Below are 20,177 nucleotides of genomic sequence, written 5' to 3'. Positions count from 1 at the left end.
GCACATAGCTGCTGTGAAGTCCAGAAGCTTTTCCTGGTCCCCCAAAGAGAGTCTGTCTGTCTAGGTGGGGATGCCAGACGGAACAGTCCTCTGGGCAACGTAGTTTCTCATTTGCACTTACACGGCAATGCTAACAGTGTAAGCACTTGACAGCTGCTGGCAGATTTGAATTTGCCATACCCAGGTTAATGCCAGCACAAGATCAGCAGAGACACTGTCACTGGAGCTGGGTAGAGGCAAATCAGCTTGGGCTCAGTGGCAACTTAAACTGTATTAATCAAACACAAGACCTAGCTTAATATGCTCTACCAAGAGCCAAGGATTCATGGGCCATCATGCTAGCCTTGCTGAATAGTATATGGATTAGAGGTGGCAAATCCATGTGGTGCAGCCTTGCAGGGAACAGTTTTACCAGTGTGATTTTCTGATGTTTTGAGGATGTTCTGATGTTTTGAGGATGAGAACAAATGGCAGAGGAAGAGGGGGATGGGCTATGTTAAAATGGGAGTGAGAGTGTCCATTTGCAATCGTTCCAGCAGATACTGTGCATCAATGCACCTTTTGGGGCTGCAGGGCTTCAATGCTCCCCTGAATCATCCCTTTCACCTTCCTCTTCCAACTAGAGTCACACAGGCCTGCAATCTATGACAGAGTATCAGTGCAAAATCCAGCACAGGCCCTCAGCTGGTGCCAATGCAGAAAAATGTGTAAGTGAGATGCAGTATATGCCTTCTACATTGGCTCTGATTCTGCAGCAAGCCTGGCTGATGTCTACCTATGGAAAGGCCAGGTGCTCTCTGTGCCAGCTGTGGATTACAGAAGGAAGCTGGGATAACTTAGGACCATACTCCCCACCCAAAATGTCCTGGACTCTCTCTCTTCTGGTATAAGAACTAACTTTGGCAATATCTCTTTTTCACCCCAGCTATGGGGGTTGGGAGAGGAGATACCTTGGCGCAGTGGATCAGTGGGACCAGAAGATGGGAAAGGCCTATCTGCTACTGAGCAGCTGTTTCCCAAGAGTGCATTTCACTTGATGTCTGTCAAACAGAAAAGCATCTGAAGCGGGCTGGAGGATGGAGCTTGAAGATAGTAAGCTATGTTACCTGCAGGCCAATCCCAGCTTTGCAGGCTGGTCTTTCTTCTCTAGTCTTACCCCTGTTCCCCCCACCACTGGTGCTGTAACCTTTCCGATAACACTTGTTTCAAGTTCATTAGCAAGCAGTGATTGTGGCAGCCCCCAAACAGGATTCGTTTGCATATAAAAAGCTTTACAGTGCTGTGAGGAAGTTCATTATAGATAATTGAAGAGGCAAGCGCCATAAAGAGGAAATCCTCCCAATGTGGTTTTATCTGATTGATCTAATGTTCTTTCTAATTGAAACAAAGCAAAAAAAAAGGCAATTTCTTTGACTGAGGTACGGTGTAAAACCTCACTGCCCAGACAAGGCTTTGAGTTCAAATTCATACATAACACTGATTTTGCAGTCCATGTCAAACCCTATGCAAATACTTGCTGCAGTCAGCTTTAGGTGCCTGCTTGGGATGATATTTTTCAAGGCAAGACATCAACTCAACCGGAGCAGACTCTGCAGCAGGACCCACGGGGAAGGGTCCTTAAAAAAGAGATAGCTTCGACATTCTCTAGCATAGACATTTTCTCTTCATCTTTTGTCTGCTCTGGACCTCACCTAGGCTGGTAGAGGACAGTCCTCACATGATATAGGGAAAGAAAATACACTCACTGCAAACAACTATACCAAGGAAGAGCATCCCAGTTGTCTTCAGTAATTAATAAACAATTAGGCCTTCCTGCTGACTATAAGGGCAGCTGATTCAGATTCCAGAGGAGCTAAAATCCAATTTAAAGTGTAGCAGGGCAACATATTTGAAAGCAGATTCTTGTTGATTCATACTGTGTGTAGTTTCATTCTATTACTTGAATGCTTTCAAATGAGTCAGTCCTTTAAAATAACAACCTCCACCTTTGCCTTTTACTTGCATCACCTCAGATCTCCAGATTTTGCCAGTTATCAAGTCATAGAGCTTTTTGAGTGAAAACATTGCATGAAATGTGCTGTACTCATTGGGTCGATGGTAGTTTAATTTTCCGTATTTATAACTCCTTGTAGAATACCTGCAAATGTGTTTTGCTGTAGCTTGCAGAAATAATGAAGTCTCAGCAATATGAGAACCCCCTTTCTCTTCTTCTTTCACTTACATGTTATTATCCTCCTCATTGCTGCACTTGAGTGAGTCCCCAATGAGATCTAGCATGAGGAGTCTGCTAAGAGGGGAACTGAAACCTCTGTGAGCTTATGTGGGCTTAGCAGTGACCTAATTAGTTTGTTTCCTTTATGGTGCTCCGTACATACACAGTTATGAAGTTGGAGGATTTCACCATGCTGTTTTGTAATCAAAGCTGGATTCTGACCAGAAACTCTGGGTTATCATCATTTCCTAGGGATGAAGCCTGCAGGAATCTCTGACAATCTTGTGATATTGCATAAAGCAGGGAGAAAGTCTTTTGAGGTTTTGCCCAGACTTATTTTGTATGGTTCCAGGCTCTGTCACTATTTATGTCCAGAAGCATGAGTGCAAGTCTCACCATAGATTTTTTTCATTCTTCCAAAGGCAAATGGGTTTGGTCTATTCCTACATAGGAATAGATGAAACATCCTGGAGGGTTTGAGAAAATGACCTGTCCATCTATTAACAGTTCCTGAAGGATATTGGTGTCCCAGGTCAAGAAAGGTAAAATTAGTTGCTTATCAGTTGCTTGCCATTTTTGCAATCCTACCCTTAGCAATGGATTTGCACCTTTCTGTTCCCTTGCACAGTAGTTGTTGTCTCCACTCCAGATCAGACACAGCCACCCATACCTACTCTTCCATTATTCATCCAAATGCATCCAGCTCCACTTTGCTCCTGCCATCACATTCTGCTTCTTTATCCTCAACTTCAAGGTTTTTTAAGACTTTCCTTTGTATAACCCTCCTTCAACAATCATCTTTGTACCTTGTCCAAGTCATCTTGCCTGGAATGAATATGCTTGCAAAGTGAATCTAAGTGAGGACGATATCTTCCTCACTCAAGTCCTTTGGGACCTCACACTGCCCACAAGAAGTAATCCTCAGGTTGTTATTTATTCATATATTGTTTGAGGAAAATACATATTTTTTTTTGGTCTATCCACTCTGCCAATCTGCAGTGTACCATTTTACCTGCACCTGATGTGGATTTTTCACCCTTTCACTTTGTGCTGTAACCAAACAAAGAGAATGAGATTTGAGAGACAGTGACTGGGCCTTTATGAAGATGTATATATATACCACAGCATCTGTATGCTCTGTTGTTAGATTAGACTAAAAATCATTAAAAACAAACCAAGCAAACAGTTTAGAGGGAGAAAGGAAAGTAAGGAGAAAAAGAGAGAGAAGAATAGGCAAAGGAAAAAAGAAAGTTTTTTTTTTTTTTTTTTTTTTTTTTTTTTTTTTTGTCTAACTCTGGAGGAATCAGATTTCAGCCAGAGGAAGGCAGGAAAAAAACAGCAAGTCAGTCGTTGTGAGGCAACAGGGACCGCCTGGCCCATGCCTGAACATCTCTCTCACACCTCAGCCTGGTCACCCTGGGTCAGGGCTGTGACACCGGCTGTTCAGGATCAGATGCTTGTTTAGCAGCTGCCCTGCATAGCTGCAAACAAAGGACTTGGGGCTCCAAGGCTGACAAGCTGGACCCTTCCATGAATCACTTTTAAACTCTAGCACAACTTTCCAGCCCCAGGATAATTTGGAGTATAAAACAGCAATGAGCTTGGTTTTCCCAAGCAGGAAGAGAGAGGGGTGAGTTACAGTCCACATTGTGTTTACATTATTACACTACTAATTCTTAGTGTCATAAAATTATACTTAAAATTTACACGAAAAGTATCGGGGAATGTTATTAGGTTATAAAGTGGAATCAGGTCACTGCTTTGCAGGCAGGATTCCAAGCTTCATAAATTTCTGGATATACTTCCCGCAAATTTACATTGTCACCAGCCACAATCAAACCAGCTACAAAAAGCTCACTCGGTCAAAGAATTTTTTAATGCACCATATATTTTATCTGCACTTCCTAAGTTTACAATGTTGTTAGTTTGATTGATGATGTACTTCTTTACTAGCAGAGAAAAAGTAATAATATATGAATAAAATGCTCAGAACCTTAAAGGCAGTTGATGAGGAGAAAGCAACAGGATTTATGGAAACTGTAAATATCTGTAGAGATAACAGGAATAATTGAGTTCTTGCATTTCTTTCACCTCTCACAGTTCCATTCTAGTTAAAAGTCTGCCATGAACTCAAGAGCAAATACCAGCTTTCTTTCATCAGATATTTGCAAGTGATTCTAGTGTCTAGAGAAAGGTGATTGACCTAGAGTCTGGAGATCCACTCAGTGAAGACATTTGGCCCTGTTTAAGTTTTGTTCAGTCTGTGGTAGCTACACACTTCCATGCTGGCATGCATAGATCAGTGTTTAGATATCACTGATCACTGTTGGAGGAAAGGAGGCCAAGAGATCAATACAGTATCATTAGGTCACCTGCCGCAGCCACTTGAGTCCCTGGTTTCTGTGTTGTGAAGGCTAGAGAGCCATGAGTGATGCGACCATTGGAGAGCAGGTACTCTGAAAGCAGAGGCAGAATGAAGATAACTAACTTCCTTTCACATGGCTCTTTGATGATTCCTGTTGATCAGGAGCTAAGTGACTCCCCCAAGGCTGCAAAGGCTGTGCTGGGAAACAACCCAAGCCTGCTGCAAGCTGGATGCTAACCTAGGACTATTCCACCTCTGAAGTCAGTCCACATATCTCTGCTAATCAGCATTAATGATTTTCCCTCCTTTAATTCTTTATTAATGGAGCTCCTCTCAGCTGGTCCATTATTTCACCAGGATCAAGGTCAGGTTGACATAATTATCCAAGTACCACATTTATCCTTTTTAAATAGAAAGGCACATGCTCAGAAGGAAAACTAATGACCCAGAGAGCAGGAGCCTTCTGGTTACTGGATGAAAGAAGTGAACTAGTGAAAAAAATAGTATATGATGGTGTTATTGGGCGCATCTGTTCAAAGGAGAGAGTCCTGATGGAGATGTGCAAGGAGACGCAATTCTGGTATTTTCTAAGTGACAACTTCCTGTTTTTGAAATCGTTAAGTATGAGTATGTGCATTAAAGGGGGTGGTGTATGAGTGAGAGACAAGATAACAACATGTTTATTGGTACAAAGCCTATAATTTTTTAAAAGAGAACTCTGTTTAGGTAAGACAGGCCTTTTAGAGTATTTCATATAGTAGAACTGGTTCCTGCAAAGTCACAGAGAGTATGAGGCACAGAACAGCCGAGCCCAAGCAGCTTGGCAATGTGGTAATAAATTTATTCTCTAATTTATATTCTATGAATCTGCATCCCTCTGCCTAGCCTGTCCTCTTCTGTCCTTCTGCAACGACTTCCATGCAAGGTTCTCAACACCCTTCACGCATATCAAAGCACTCTACATCCATATACCACACCCTGGCAGCCCAGTGATGCTGCAAAGTTTCAGCATTGGTCCATTACTCCTAACTTCCTCAACAAAGCCAATTTTTCCACACATCTGTGCTCCATAGTGGGGTTTTCAGAGGTGAAGGACATTCTCTGACCAGCACTTCCCCTTGAGTGATAGAGTTTCATGACTCTTAACTGGGGATTTCCAATAAAGGTTGAACCCAAGTTACAGCTCTTCCTTCCAAAGGGGAGATCAAAAGGCTGTCTATATGCGTGTGAGCCACATTGATGCAAGCCCTGCTTCCTTCAGAAACCAAGACAGAAATCCCAGAGAGTCACAAATCTTTGGCTTCCACAGTGGGAAGGTTAGGAAAATGATATCATGGCTGTTCTCATCCTCCCCCTCACTGAGATTTATGATGGCACAAGACAACATCCAAGCCAAAGCAAATGGATTTATGCATAAAGATATGGCAGGAGAAGCAGAGCCTGAGCCCAGCCTCCTGGAGATGCCCCAAGCAGGGTAGGAGACACATTCCAGCAGCATCTCTTATCTGCGGCTTCAACATCCTGTGAATGTTTCTCCTCGGCCTGGTCCCAGATACTCATAGGTCCCAAAGGAGGGAATGCAGCTGATGCTACAATGGAGAAAGGAAAAGGCTTCTTGCTTCAGAGCCAAGCTATTACCCCAAGCTAATTCTGAATAGAGGTTTGTCTTTGCTCTTTGGCAACCATTTTCCCCCAAATTCCAGGGTGCTGTACAGATCCTAGCAGTCCTAACAAATGTCCAGATAATCAGAAAGTCCTATAGCCATTGGAAGCACTGCAATGACATTGAACTGAGCCTTTCTAACCAAAACAACATAAGCTCATCCCTATGTTCTTTCAAGGGAAGAGAGATGAATGTTGTCCTGTTGCATTCTGAGATGACTCTGTCCTGTGGGATAAACAATCCTGCATTACAAAGACAAACAGCCCAGCTGGTACAAGTAACATCTAGCAGGGGCGTGGTGTTGCATGTCAGATGCTTCTTAAGCCACCATTCAAACTAATCTCCCTGAGTTGCTCCTAGAAATCACATAAACAGGTCCATAGTTAGTTAACAGCACAGGGGCTACAGAAATTGAACCCTAAGGCCCAAGAAAAGGTGGTGTATGTTAAGGGAAAAGGAAGTGGGCTTGGGGAGGCCATTTTGCTACAGTTCTCAGTTCCATCGTGGTTTGGTTGGAGGTCTCAGCATGGAGAGACACAAGAGGAGCTTTCTTGCATCAGGATCAATTTCCTGGAGATCCACCACCGTAGAAACAAGGAAGTATGGTAAGAGTTAATGCAGAAACGAACCAAGAGATAAGCCTCTGCCAGAGGCTGGCAGCCTGCTAACTGGAAGATTAGGGGATAGAAAAGTTCAGAGATGACAGAAAATACCTCCATTAAACAGAACAAGCTGCTTTATGCACAAACCATCCACCTTCTTCACCTCAGTGCAAGTCAGAATAAGCAATAGCATACACCAAAAGCAAATTATCTAAATTGTTTTTAAATGCTCCAAGACTCTTTTGTTAAAAGACCCTATAGAGATCACATTTCCCGCCCGTAAGTGCTATACAAGCATCTATTAACAGAAACTGCTTACCTTAATCAGGCAAAGGTGCAATGAAAACAGAGGCACAGAAAGGAAAACTTTGCATTACCAAGACAATTCAGAGCCAGTTGTAAAACTCTCATCTGCAGAAATGCAACCCACAGCCTCATACACTAAGTGATATTGCCCCTGAGCATCTCCTGACCCTCTTCCATTTCCAGGCTGTAATGAAATTCCATGAACAAAGGGAACTTCTTCTGTCTGCTCTGCAATTTGATTGTTCAATTCTCTCTTATTACTATCTGAAGCACTCCTACTAGGAAACCTCACAACAGCCTACATCTCCATTTCTACCAAAGGGCTGTAAAAATGGGCAAAGCCTGAATGCCAAACCATCAGGGGTCCAGCGCCACAGCTGGGTCCAAACCATCCACCACAGCCTCCTCCCAGATTCCCCATTACTCCTTGGGCAGAATGCTGACCAGACTGGACTCTACCACATGTGGAGTTTCCTCTTGGAAGAGGTGATAAGCACCAAACCTTTCTCCTCCGAGTTCCTTAAACAAGGCTCCCATGAAATGCACATGCCGCAATACGTGCCAGACTGCATCTACATGGGGTAGCTGGTCCCATGGCAGCTCTTCTGGGCCCCCTTCCCTCCTCTGCCCGACCCCCTTCACACTTACTGCAGTTGCATGCAGCAGGTTGTCTGAGGTTGCCATAGAAACAATGCCTTGTGCCCTCCCCTTAACAATAGATGGATGCCAGGATAAGCAAGTGGATAATCATCAAGAAAGGAAGAATTAGGAGCGCTGATATTCGTATCACTGTAACTGTCATTAGAGTCCCTGAGAAATGATAGATACATTAATTTGAGCAGAGATGATTACTTTCTCCTCCCAGCTCTGACTCTCAGCATCCACAGCTCCAGCCAGGTTAACTGGGGCAGGTGACAGTGCTCATCTGTTGCTGTGGCAACAACTGAAGATGCTTCACTCAGAGGCTGGACCACAAAACAGGAGCCAGCAGTTCACGGCACCCATGGGATGGCAGGGAGGCACAGCGAGCCCTGGTGCAGCGACTCTGGAGTTGCTGACAGGGTGTGTTTGGGGAATGTCAGGTGCAAGACTTTGCACCCTGCAGAGAAGGAGAAGCAGGGCAGCTGTGCCTCCTGAAGAGCGTGGGCCAGGGTGCTGCCCAAAGCCCTTCCTGCACCAGAATGGGATGCACCAGTGGGGTGGGAAGGATGCTGCAGCTCTTACTGCAGACAAACACCACGGTGTGAGTGCGAGCAGGATTACCTGACCCATCTGAAGCTGAGCTGTCGCTATCACTCCCTGCCTCTTCTCCTTCCCTCCCTCCTTTCTACATGCATCCCAAGAAGAGCAAGTGGCAGGTCAGAGCTAAATCAGTGCGCTTCACTGCAGAGGCCGCCGGTACCGCTCCTCATTCAGCACGAGGCAGGAGCGAGCGTGCGGCGGTGCAACGCTCTCCTCCTCGGCAGCTGTTCGCCAGCATGCAGCTCACACAGCTTTCCATCGCTTTTGACAAATTAATATTTGAAGCGGTTGTTTCTTTTATGTGGGCTTTACTGTCATTAGCACGTACAACTCGACATAAAACACTTTAGCGCGAGATCTTTTCTTCTCTTTTTAGGCAGCAGATGAAAATCCTTTTAATAAAAAGCTTGTTTGGGGGAGGAAGAAAAACACACAGGCACACACACAAATCGGCTGAGCAGGGAAAGATGAAAACCTCCTTCAAGGTAATTAAATGATTATGTATCTTTTAAACCCGGCAGATAAAAGATTTGTTATCTGTTTTGCTTTTTTGCCTTCGCCTTTTTTTTCCCTGTTTCCCCCACAGAAAGCTAAAATCCTCGCAAGGCCCAGAACAAGATAGTGTTCATCTTACAGAAGATGATGGCACAAAAGAAGACTTAATCCTTTATCCCATCAACTCAAGTAGGTTTCCCCAGCTTACCCACTAGCCCAGCCTTGTACGGATGTCTATGAAACACTGACATGAAAACTACCACTCCAGATCAGAGAAGGTCCGTATGGAGAGGGGGGTGGACAAAGTAATTAGTTTTATTGGGTAACAGGAAGGATGAGTCTCCAGGGCTCATGGATCAATTGGTTTATTCCTCAGTGCCTCAGTTTCCCTCCACTATTTGTTGACTCTCTTGGCTATATAAGTGGAAAAACAGGTGAGTGCTCTTGCTTAGTGGCTGTGTCAAGAGTAAGCAAGGGTTGTTTTCACCAGATGTTAGTTTGTAATGTAATGCTTGGCAATAAAACACTAAACTCACATCGTAACTTTAACAACAGTCAGTATCAAGTGTCAAAAGCAGAAAACAGAAACATAGCCTGCTCCCTTCCTCCATCAAGATTGAAATTCTCTCCACTTTCACTACCAGCTCTTCTGGGGGGAGAAAAAGAGAAAAACACTCCCGTACACACAATTTAGTTTTAAATTATATATTTTTTCCTTCTTCACCTCAACAGCAATAATACCAGCTCCCCTTTATAAAGCAAAAAGCCAGTTTGTGTATTTCAAGCTATTGGACCTGGCTTTCAAAAACCTTCTGTAAAGGGAAATTATACGTCAAAGTGAAGTATTTCTGCCGCAAATCATCCGGCGATGTCGTCAAACCTATTTGATTGAGTTCAACGCCATAATCATAAATACTCTTGCTTCATGAGCATGCTGGAGTTTGTAACCAGGAGACAACATGGGCTTTCCTAGTAGGCTCCAAAACTAGTTGATTCAGCTCTGTTATGGACAGGGCTGATTCACCAAGCATCTGATGAGCGACAGGCAACAAAGTCCTGGCTCCTTGACAATTGTGAGTATCTATGCATGCGTGTGGCACATCACCAGTTTAACCAGAGATAGCAGGGAGTGAGTCCACTTGGTCCTGAGTGCACTCTAAGAGTTAATTCTGCACTGCGATCAAACAGCTTTTCCTCTCCCCACAGCTAGTGTCTGTATAAAATTTCCACCGCCCTGCAGACTGTCTAGGATGGGCCTTTTCCGTCTTTTATTGATCTGTAGATATTCAAGGTGGTATTAGGACAGCTGCCCTGTTGTGACCCAGGGCTGGCTCGCTGCAAATATCCACAGTGTGGATCAAAAGCATCCTAGATAGTAGAACACAGGCTATGCAGAAAAAAACACCCCTGCACCTTCTGAGCAGTGTGGATCATCTCCAAGCCCTTCCACCTTCCATCCACGATTATTCTTAAATCCTACCTGTGCCCTACATTAATCAGAAACTCCTACTACAAAAGAACAAACAAACCAGCCCAAGATGCTTTCAGAACACATGAAGAAGACTTGAAGGACAGGGGCAGACTAAGCCCCAAGGAATCCAGAAAATTGTGAGATGTGCTAAAGAAACAAGGGAGCCAGAAATACAAATAAACACAAGCCTTCCTTCAGAGTGCCCTAGGCTGGTCCAGGTAGGATGTGTACCAGCCCGCTCAGTCTGTTTGCATCCCAGGCAATCTGGAGAGTGGGAAGCCACTGCCCACATGAGGGCAAGATGCTCTACAGACAAAGAGAGAAAAAAATCACCTGGAAGTGGGTGGATCAGCAAAGACATGGTAAAGGCCAGAGTGTGCAGGAAGAAAAAACACCTGGCATGTCAGCAATGATGATTAAAGAGGGAGGGAGTTTCTGGCACTGGTCCCTATGACAAAGTATCACCAATATTTGTTTGTTTGGCAAGGAGTCTCTTGGTGCAAATCGACCACAGGATCCTGGAAGCTGTCCATGCTAATCTGCTCATCAGTCTCACTAAAGAACTGCAAATGGGATGGTCCAACTATCCTATGCTGGTAGTAGTTTCACATCAGTATCTCCTCAAACTTTGCTGATTTAGCAGATACCCATGCCCTCCTAGTAGGGCATACATCCTCTCCTCATCCTCAGGGTGTCTGTTGAGGAAAGGATTGGAAGGAACATTGCAGATGAAGATGAAAGGTCAGTAAAAATATGCCCACTCAAAGTGATGTCATGTTTTGAGCACTACTGAAGAGGGCATGGGGAAGGCTGGAAGTGGATCTCAGTTCTTTTGACCTTGGATAGTTATGTATGTCTTCAGGAACGGGTGAAGGACTGGATGAGCAATAAGGAGCCCAGCCAGGCTTGGAGACACCAGATGGTTCATTGTTCAAAGAACCCACTCAATGAATAGTCAGATGTACAGGACAGAAAGGGAAGAAAATGAGGGGCACTGGATTAAAGGGGAATGTAAGAGAGAAAGCTGGAGATTTCAGTGAGAGAGATGAGTCAGTGAGAAGACTTCTCAATGGAAGTGTGGGAGATACATCTAGCATTTGTTCAAAGCACAATTTGGCAAAACTGTTCCAGATACAACAAATGCAAATCTTTATCAGAATGTGAGGCTATCTTTATGCAGGTCTAATATTTGAGAGCCACAAACTGACAGTTAAAAGAAGGACACTGAAAGTACAGGACATTTCTCACATTCCCAGGCAGAAAGCTGTTGCTAATACTTTTGATTCTGCAAGCCACTGTCTTTGCAGTTGTTAAACATTTTTTCCAAATGCTGAGAAGCATTTCTTCTACATAGGAGAGAGCAATAGCAACTCTTGAGCTGAGCAGCTTGCTGTCAGATGTTATCTATCACGAGAAAAAGGTTTATGACCAGACATGAATTTGGTGCAGAAGCTGCAAGGACTGCAGCCCTGGTTAGCACTGACCATCATAACATACATGTGTTGCACGCTGCTATCATAGAATCATGGAATCAGTAAGGTTGGAAGGGACCTCAGGAGATCATCTACTCCAACCTCCCTGCTCAGCAGGGTCACCTAGAGCATGTTAGACAGGGTTGCATCCAGGTGGGCCTTGAAGATCTCCAGAGAAGGAGACTCCACAACCTCTCCGGGCAACCTGTGCCAGTGGTCCGTCACTCTCACAGGGAAGAAATTCCCCCTCATGTTCAGGCGGAACTTCCTGTGGTTCAATTTCTGCCCATTGCCTCTTGTCCTGTCACACGGGACAACTGAAAAGAGTTTGTCCCCGTCCCCTTGACACCCTCCCTTCAGGTACTTGTACACATTGATCAGATCCCCCCCTCAGTCTTCTCTTCCCCAGGCTGAACAGGCCCAGCTCTCGCAGCCGTTCCTCATAGGGCAGGTGCTCCAGCCCCTCGGATCATCTTTGTAGTCCTACGCTGGGCTCTCTCCAGTAGCTCCATGTCTCTCTTGTAGTGGGGAGCCCAGAACCGGACACAGGACTCAAGATGAGGCCTCCCCAGGGCTAAGCAGAGGGGCAGGGTCACCTCCCTCAACCTGCTGGAAACACTCTTCCCAATGCACCCCAGGATACCCTGGCCACAAGGGCACATTGCTGCCTCATGGTGAACTTGTCATCCACCAGCACTCCCAGGTCCTTCTCTGCAGAGCTGCTCTCCACAAGGTCAGCCCCCAGCTTGTACTGGTGCCTAGGGTTATTTCTCCCTAGGTGCAGGACTCTGCACTTGCCCTTGTTGAACCTCAGGAGGTTCCTCTCCACCCAGCTCTCCAGCCTCTCCAGGTCTCTCTGAATGGCAGCACAGCCCTCGGGTGTACCAGCCACTCCTCCCAGCTTGGGATCATCAGCAAACTTGCTGAGAAGGCACTCCATCCCCTTATCCAGGTCGTTGATGAAAAGGTTGAACAGGATGGGACCCAGCACTGAGCCCTGGGGGATGCCACTAGCCACAGGCCTCCAACTAGACTCCACACCACTGATGGCAACCCTCCTTGTTCTGCCTTTCAGCCAGTTCTCAATCCACCTCACTGTCCACTCATCTAACCCACACTTCCTGAGCTTCTCTAGGAGGATGTTATGGGAGACAGTGTCCAAAGCCTTGCTGAGGTCAAGGTACACAACATCCACTGCTCTCCCCTCGTCTACCCAGCCAGTCACTCCATCCTAGAAGGCTCTCAGATTGGTTAAGCAGGATTTCCCTTTGGTGAATCCATGCTGGCTACTCCTGATCACCTTCTTATCCTCCATATGTCTGGAGATGACATCCAGGATGAGCTGTTCCATCACCTTTCCAGGGATGGAGGTGAGGCTGACTGGCCTAGAGTTGCCTGTGTCCTCCTTCTTGCCCTTCTTGAAGACTGGAGTGACACTGGCTTTCTTCCAGTCCTCAGGCACCTCTCCAGTTCTCCAGGACCTGGAGAACTGATCATTGCCTTGCTGATCAATAGTCCCCTATTATGGTCAAGTTTGTCCCCTCACTGCTGCCATGCAGATCTCATAGAGCAGCTTTGAAAGATCATAGAGGGAGTATTTGAAATTTATCATGAAATCATCCGTTAAATGAGGTTCCAGAAAGAAAGAACAATCCGTACTGCCAAACAACCTCCCCACACTGGTACAGTCACTTTGTTTGCAGACGGTATCTTTCAGAAACTAACCAAACGACAGGACATAAAGCAGTCACAGAAAAGACATGCTCACATGGACAAATCTGGAGGTGACAATGAGCCAACAGTTTTCTCCCCAGTACTGTAGAGCAAGACCTTGGCAGTGGTAGAGAAAAGACTGGGGTACCACTTCCCAGTCCCTTCGCTAAGTAACTGGAATGACATAAAGTTTTTACATGGTCTCCTCTCTGACAGGAGCAGGTGTCAGAAATGCCAGGGATGTGATCAGGTGAGGGAGAGAAAGACACACTGGAGTGTGGAAGCCTTTCACTTGGGCATGGGAGCTTGGAGGGAAGAAGGAATGGGAATTGTGGAGGTGAATGTTGTGATTAGTGAATGAAACCTATCAGAGTAGTAGAGAAGTCTAGTAGAGGAGATAAATTGCACGGCAGAAGACAAAGTGCCCCAATGCCCACTGCACTCCTGTGCAGCATCCCAGTACCTGCACAAGGGATTGAGACCTCTCTTGTTCTCAATGTGCAAGACACACAAGCTTGTGACCAGCAGGACTGGCCAAATTCTGACCCATGCTCCCCGCCATCCAGATAGGCCTATAAGAAGCACCAAGCCCTGGACTAGCTGCCTGCACCACTTTCTGGCTGAGCAGAGGGTATCCATCACATCCACCCTCCAGATTCTCAACCAGCTTTCCAGTGGTCTAGCAGCAAATGCTGAATATCGGCAGATCAAGAAGTGTCAGCTTCCACGCCCGTGAGTATTTATGGTCTGTCCCATTGTCACTGCAGTTCAAGCTGTCTGCTCCAGGACTCGGCTCTCAACCAGCAGGTATGTTAAAGAAAAAGTGAGAGGGATCGGGGGATACCATAAGAGTGTGGAGCCACTACAGTTCTGCCATTCAGTCCAGCAGACTGCCTTGCCTGGGGCACAGGGCAGGAGGAACAGCTCAGAGACACCAGATGTAGCAGACAAGAAAGGAAGCAGAGTGGTTTTCAGCCTCCAAAGTGAGAACAAAATGCAGCCCACGTTCCTGGAGATTTCAGCAGCTGCCTCTGCGCCTGGTGGTTCAGGAGATATCAGATCACTTAATGGGTACTGGTCCCCTGGGCCAGGCAAACAACAAGCCATCTCAGGTCATTTACCAGACAGGCCAGAATGCTTTCAGACCATTCCTGACCAGGAAGTAATTAAGTGGCTTCCTATTTGTATTCTCCTGAGCTCCACTTGTCTGCAAGAGCTCGTTAGTTACAACACGAGCCAGACAGACTGCTTGCAATGCAGCAGCCAACTCCATATTAAGCCCTAAGGCCCAGTTCAGCCCTGGCTTAGCGACTGGCAATGAAGCATTTCCCAGACCTCAGCTGGAGGAATTTTGATGCACTGGCCGTTAGGCACCAAACTCACAAAGCCGCCAAGGTGCTTAAACCACTGCTGAAATTCGCTGTTACTGTGGACCTGGCCTCAAATCCCTCCCCCCCCCCCCCCCCCCGATTTTGGCAGCCTGCAGTATGTGCCAAGAAGCAACCTCTTTTCCTCCTCTCCCAGAGGATCTGCACACACGGTGGTTCCCATCCCTTCCAGTCCTTTAGTGTCAGGAGACCTGCAGCCAGTTTGCCAGCGATGGCTGGCAGCTGCAACAGCTTTCTCAGGTAACACAGTCTCTACACTTGTGTCTTCTATTTGGATGAAAGCCTCCAAGCCCTCCATTCCCAAGCCTGACAGCACATGATGTATATTGGTGGCATCTATTCTGCCACGCATGGCCTGCATGAGCTGTCCACACAGTTCTAAGGTGACAGCACTTAGCTGCTGGTGGAGAGCAGTGCCATTATGCAGAGCCTCTCCAAGTGTTGCCGTGACAGTTTGGGAAAAGGCACCCTCTCCTGCGCTAGTATTTATGCCGTCAGAGTTTCTCAGTGGAAGGGCAAGAGCAGCTCCCAGGGGTATGACAGAGCACAGAGGAGAGGAGCTAGCTGCAGAGGAAAAGATGAGGATGAGCAGACCAGGGAGAGGTTAGGACTGGAGATGGAAAAGGCCTCTGGGGCTGTTGGTCTGGTCCAAACCCAAAAGTGGTGTTAGCCTTGAACAGCCCACGCACTTATCCCACACCCCTGCCTACCTCTGGCAGCTTGACTCGTCCTTCCTGGAAGGAGCAGGAGCTGGGGTCATGAGTGCAGACGTGGCGGTATTTGCACCAGTGGCACCGGTAAGGGCTCTCTACACATGACAGGCACCTGGAGATGGAGAGAAAGAGTAGGTCACTTGGCCTGCCTGGCCCCTTGAGCCAACAGGACAGATCTTGCAGATGATAGAGCTTCTCAGAGGGAAATGTACCCAGCAAACATTGGGTCATCAGCAGCAGACAGCCATGGGCTTTATCCTGACTCAACAGAGTGTCAGGTTGTTCCAGGCCAGCCATGGCCAGAGCTGATTGTCACTGTGATCATCAGTGTCTGATGGCCAAGGGCCTCCTGCCCGCTTGGCTTGAGCTCAGCGCCAGGAGCACCCATGGGACCAAGGCTACCCCTGGGCAATCCCTACCTGGCAAACAACATCCCCTGTGTGACCTGTGCTGAGCACTGGGCAACTCTCCTACTGGAGTGGAGGCCACGCAGAAGGGAGCAGTGGTGGGGAGAGAAAGGGTCAAAACAGCCCCAAGGGGACCGATGACTGAGGAGAAAAGTCTCTTCTTGTGGTGATGACCTAAGGATGGTGGCAGATAATCATTACATTCCCCCTAATTCTGCTGGAGGAGACTGAACTTGTCAGCACCAGGATGCAGAGGGATGCTGGAAGTATGAATGTCAAACCACTGAGAATGGATAGATACTAGGAGGGCTATTTGTATAACAATTTTTACATGTAACACTGTTAATGAAGGGGGGGTTTAGTATTAATTAGGTAATTAATTAGATAATTTAGACTACATCACGATCATTGTAACTAGCCTGCTACTAACTGATGTATTTTGATTATCCCATATAAACTGAATTAGACTAGCAGTAAGTTCTTGGTTTCATACCTAAGAAGTGTTTCCCTCTTTGTGCCTATAGTAAGATTCTGAGTGTAGGAAAACCCACAGGATTAGCAGATTGATGGAAACTTCTATAGCCTCATTGCCTCATGACTAAACTTCACTGAGCCCTGGTAGCCACAAACACATCATGGGAAGGTGCTCAAGGCAAAGGCTCACCAAGTGGAGAGGTGCCTACGGCAGGGCGGGAAGCCTTCGCACAACACATCCCATCCGGCTGAGCATCCCCACTCCTGTGACCGGTCACTTTCACACTTTTTATAAGGAGGCCAGTAACAAACTAGTATGCACCCAAGATTAACAAGGGCAAAGCAGGGAATTTGTCTCCCTGTGCCCAACAGGCTTACTAGCATGGGTTGTGCCCATGGTGGTGAGGCTCCTGCATATATCTTAACTCTGCTCCTCTTTTCTTTATCCCTGCAGAGTTGTAAAGGTTATTTTAGCATCTATCTGGCAAGCAGAGTGCAGACAACATATTTAGAAAGTCACCTACACAGAGTGTAGGAAAGAACCAATCCTTCCATTTTACAAAGTTTTGCTCTCCCAGGTCCCACAAATCCTGGTGGGAAAGAGCTGGAAACACTTCTCCTGGCTGGGTTATAGCACTGACTTATGCCTACATCACGCATTTTTATGTTATATGATGTCTGCTCACCAGGAACCAAATTGAGCCATAACAAGGTCTTTGCACAAAACAAGCATTGGATGGTAGTAACTCCTGGTTGCTCACACTGTCAAGGAGCTCCATGCTGCTGCACACTTGGTGGAGAGGATTCAGGAGAAATTTTCTCTGGCCCTTATGTGCTACTGTTTCTTTATTTATTTTTTTTATGGAAAAGGAAAAAATATTAATTGACCAGGAGTGAAGAAATTGCATCCAGTCTAGCTTGGCTGAGCCCAACAGACAGACACACACCCTCTTCCGTGTCTCTCTGTGAAATCATGCTCAGCGCCAATCCACTTTCAGCTCTGGTACAGCGAGCTGTTCTTCAAATTGGTAACAAGTGCTTGCTCTGCTACATCAAATTAAAAATGGATAGTGTATTATAGTTTGTCAAGTAAGAAACCAAAACATGCCATAAATATTTAACACCACCATCTCTCTCGCTCTCTCCCCCCCACACTTGCTTTCTGACACTGTTTGTCAAAGCAGCATGAACACGGAAATAGGATTTGCCTTTCCTTGTGAATTGCTGAGCCGTAGTAATTATCCCCTTTTGGCACTTCCAGAGGGCTGCCTGGGGAGGCTGAAAGCTCAGTGGTGGGGACACAGATGCTCAGCCTTGTGCAGGGGTGGCTCATACTGCTGGAAGAGCACCTTTCTGCCTTGGCAGGCTCTGTCTGATGAGGCAGGGTGGGGTGCAGTGCAGAAAAGGAGCTCACAGGAGGAAAATATGGTCATGAGGGAATAAAAACAACAACTCACAGCTTTCCACACTTGAGGGCCCAAGCATACGCTAACTACCTGGGGCAGGCTCCTGCCAGTGGGACTGACAGTATGGATGAGGGTTGGTGGTGCATATGCATGGACAGGACCCAGTCTTCCACAAACAACTGCTTAATAAGAAGATGAGGGGGTCATTTACTGAGATTATGATTCAGATGGGTGATACACTGCTCTTGGTCTTCCCAAGAAGAACCCCACAGTGCCCACCACCACCCAAGGGACCCTGACCTCTGGTATCTTCCACATCTAACCAGCTGCCTGGGGGATGCATGTTTTAGCAGCAGGTTCTGTGGCAGATCCAGGGTTGGGATGGAAAGCAGGTATCAGAGGAAATGAACATACGAGTTGTGGACGCTGCAGTTGTAGAAGACGAAGCTGGTGCTGGCAAAAGTCATACCCGTTTCCTTGGACTTAAGCTGGAGCTGGACGATGTGATGGTCTCCTGGAAAAAAAAATGTATCAATGTGACTGCCTTGTTATCCCAATAAAGCACTACTGACCATGACATCAGTATATACTAGATGCTGGCCTAAGGTATCTTGGCTAGCCCGTCTTCCATAGATGTAGGTATATAATAAGACTTCTATAGTACAGTTTTCAAACATGAAGCACATCTACCTCTTTCATGAGACTAAGGTGATGGAATAGGTCTTCACCATTGGAAATTCTTCTGCCTAGGAGCAGATCCTGGGCTTGATGATGCCAACAGTTGTTAGGTATTCCTTACTAATTTCAAAACTATGATAAATAAAGTTGGCAAGTGGGAGAATTAATCTCAAAGAGAGGAGAAGACCTGGAATAGGAAGCCATTAAAATGGAGTATTATTCTTACAGGTTTTCATTATTACAGGTTCATTTGATGTTCCCAGAAGGAAGAGGAGGTTTGTGGTTTTGGCCCCAAGCACAAGTGTCCTTTGCATATTCTGCCTGACAGTGAAATGTACCTGCTTTCCTAGGAGATGCAAGGCGGCACAGCAAGATTTACTTTCTCATCACCCTCCTTACTCATTGTCTCTGACAATAGCCCCAAATCCAGGACAACTCTGCATGGAGAAAGCCATCTCCACATTCTGCCTCCAAAGAGAGGTGACCCTTGAGAAAATAAGGATGAAGAATGCTGCGGCAAGGAAATTCCCTTGGATAAATACCATTACAGGGAGTATAGAGTAAGGGGTCCTTGGCTGCACACTGGGAAATGCTGATGAACAGGGAGGTTCCCAAGCGAACTGTTTTTTGGGTAATGGCATATTCACCCTGGCCTTCGGGTACAAACAATCTAGCTCAACGTAAGACATCCATAAGCCATTGCCCATCTAGAAGGACATCTCTATTTCCATAGCAGACCTGCCTACACAGCAAAACCCCTTCCTCAGTTCCTACATACATTCTCTTCATCCTCTCCATGTCCCTTTCCCACTGCTCCCATGCTGAGCAGTTAACTGTCAGCTCTTTCTCCAGTGCCAAAGGCCCTATTCAAATCCTAAAAGCCCATCAGGTGTGGGTAATAACTGGGTGAATTAACTGCAGTAATTTGGTGAGGAAGGAATCCATGTTTAATTCAACACTTTAGCCTGATTGCCCCTTTCACCTCTATTATTTTCCTCCTCACCTGAAAGATTCATTAATCAATCAGGCCAAAGCAAACTTGACAACTCATCTCAGCATGCACCCACATGCACACCCACCTACAAGCGCACACATACACATGCACACATACGCATGCACACACCACACACACTTGACTAAACACATTTTGCTGCCAGTGCTCAACTCTGCTGCCCATCTGCTGCCGCCGACTTTGACAGCTCTGTTAACTGCTTCGTATGTAACAACTTTGCCAACATCTTGTGTATATTTTAAAACAGAATCTGAGGACTCCATGGCTCCAGGGATCAAACACGCTCCAGAGCCACACATCCCTTGGTTCAAATCCAGCCTCTGGCACTATACATGAAGGACTTGGTCTTTGCAGAGGTGCAGAGCACCAGCTGCTGAAGTTGATACAAGCTGCAGATGCCCAGCTTCTCTAGAAGCCCTGCTCTACATAAATCTCTCCCTGCTGTCCTGCCTCCGTCTTCCATCACTATTTTCATTCTCTGGTCATTTATAGCCCAGTCCTGGACAGATGTCCACACAAAGGAAATGATTCCTGGCTTCTATCTTGAGAGGCAAATGT

The 20,177-nt window shown here is 46.3% G+C and overlaps 1 protein-coding gene across 1 annotated transcript in view; it reads right to left on the bottom strand.

Moving 5' to 3' along the window:
* Window positions 1–20,177, bottom strand: part of PLXNA4 (plexin A4) — a 466,810-nt gene that overhangs the window by 102,163 nt on the left and 344,470 nt on the right. The window contains exons 8-9 of the mRNA XM_062580398.1: window positions 18,344–18,443; window positions 15,640–15,754 (exon numbers count right to left, since the gene is read on the bottom strand). Of these exons, the coding sequence (XP_062436382.1) occupies window positions 15,640–15,754; window positions 18,344–18,443 (215 nt within the window). The remainder of the gene's footprint in view (window positions 1–15,639; window positions 15,755–18,343; window positions 18,444–20,177) is intronic.

Source organism: Rhea pennata, chromosome 1, assembly GCF_028389875.1.
Source record: "Rhea pennata isolate bPtePen1 chromosome 1, bPtePen1.pri, whole genome shotgun sequence".
Taxonomy (NCBI): Eukaryota; Metazoa; Chordata; class Aves; order Rheiformes; family Rheidae; genus Rhea; species Rhea pennata.
The sequence above is the reverse complement of the archived record's forward strand: the minus strand, read 5'-3'. Positions and strand labels throughout refer to the sequence as shown.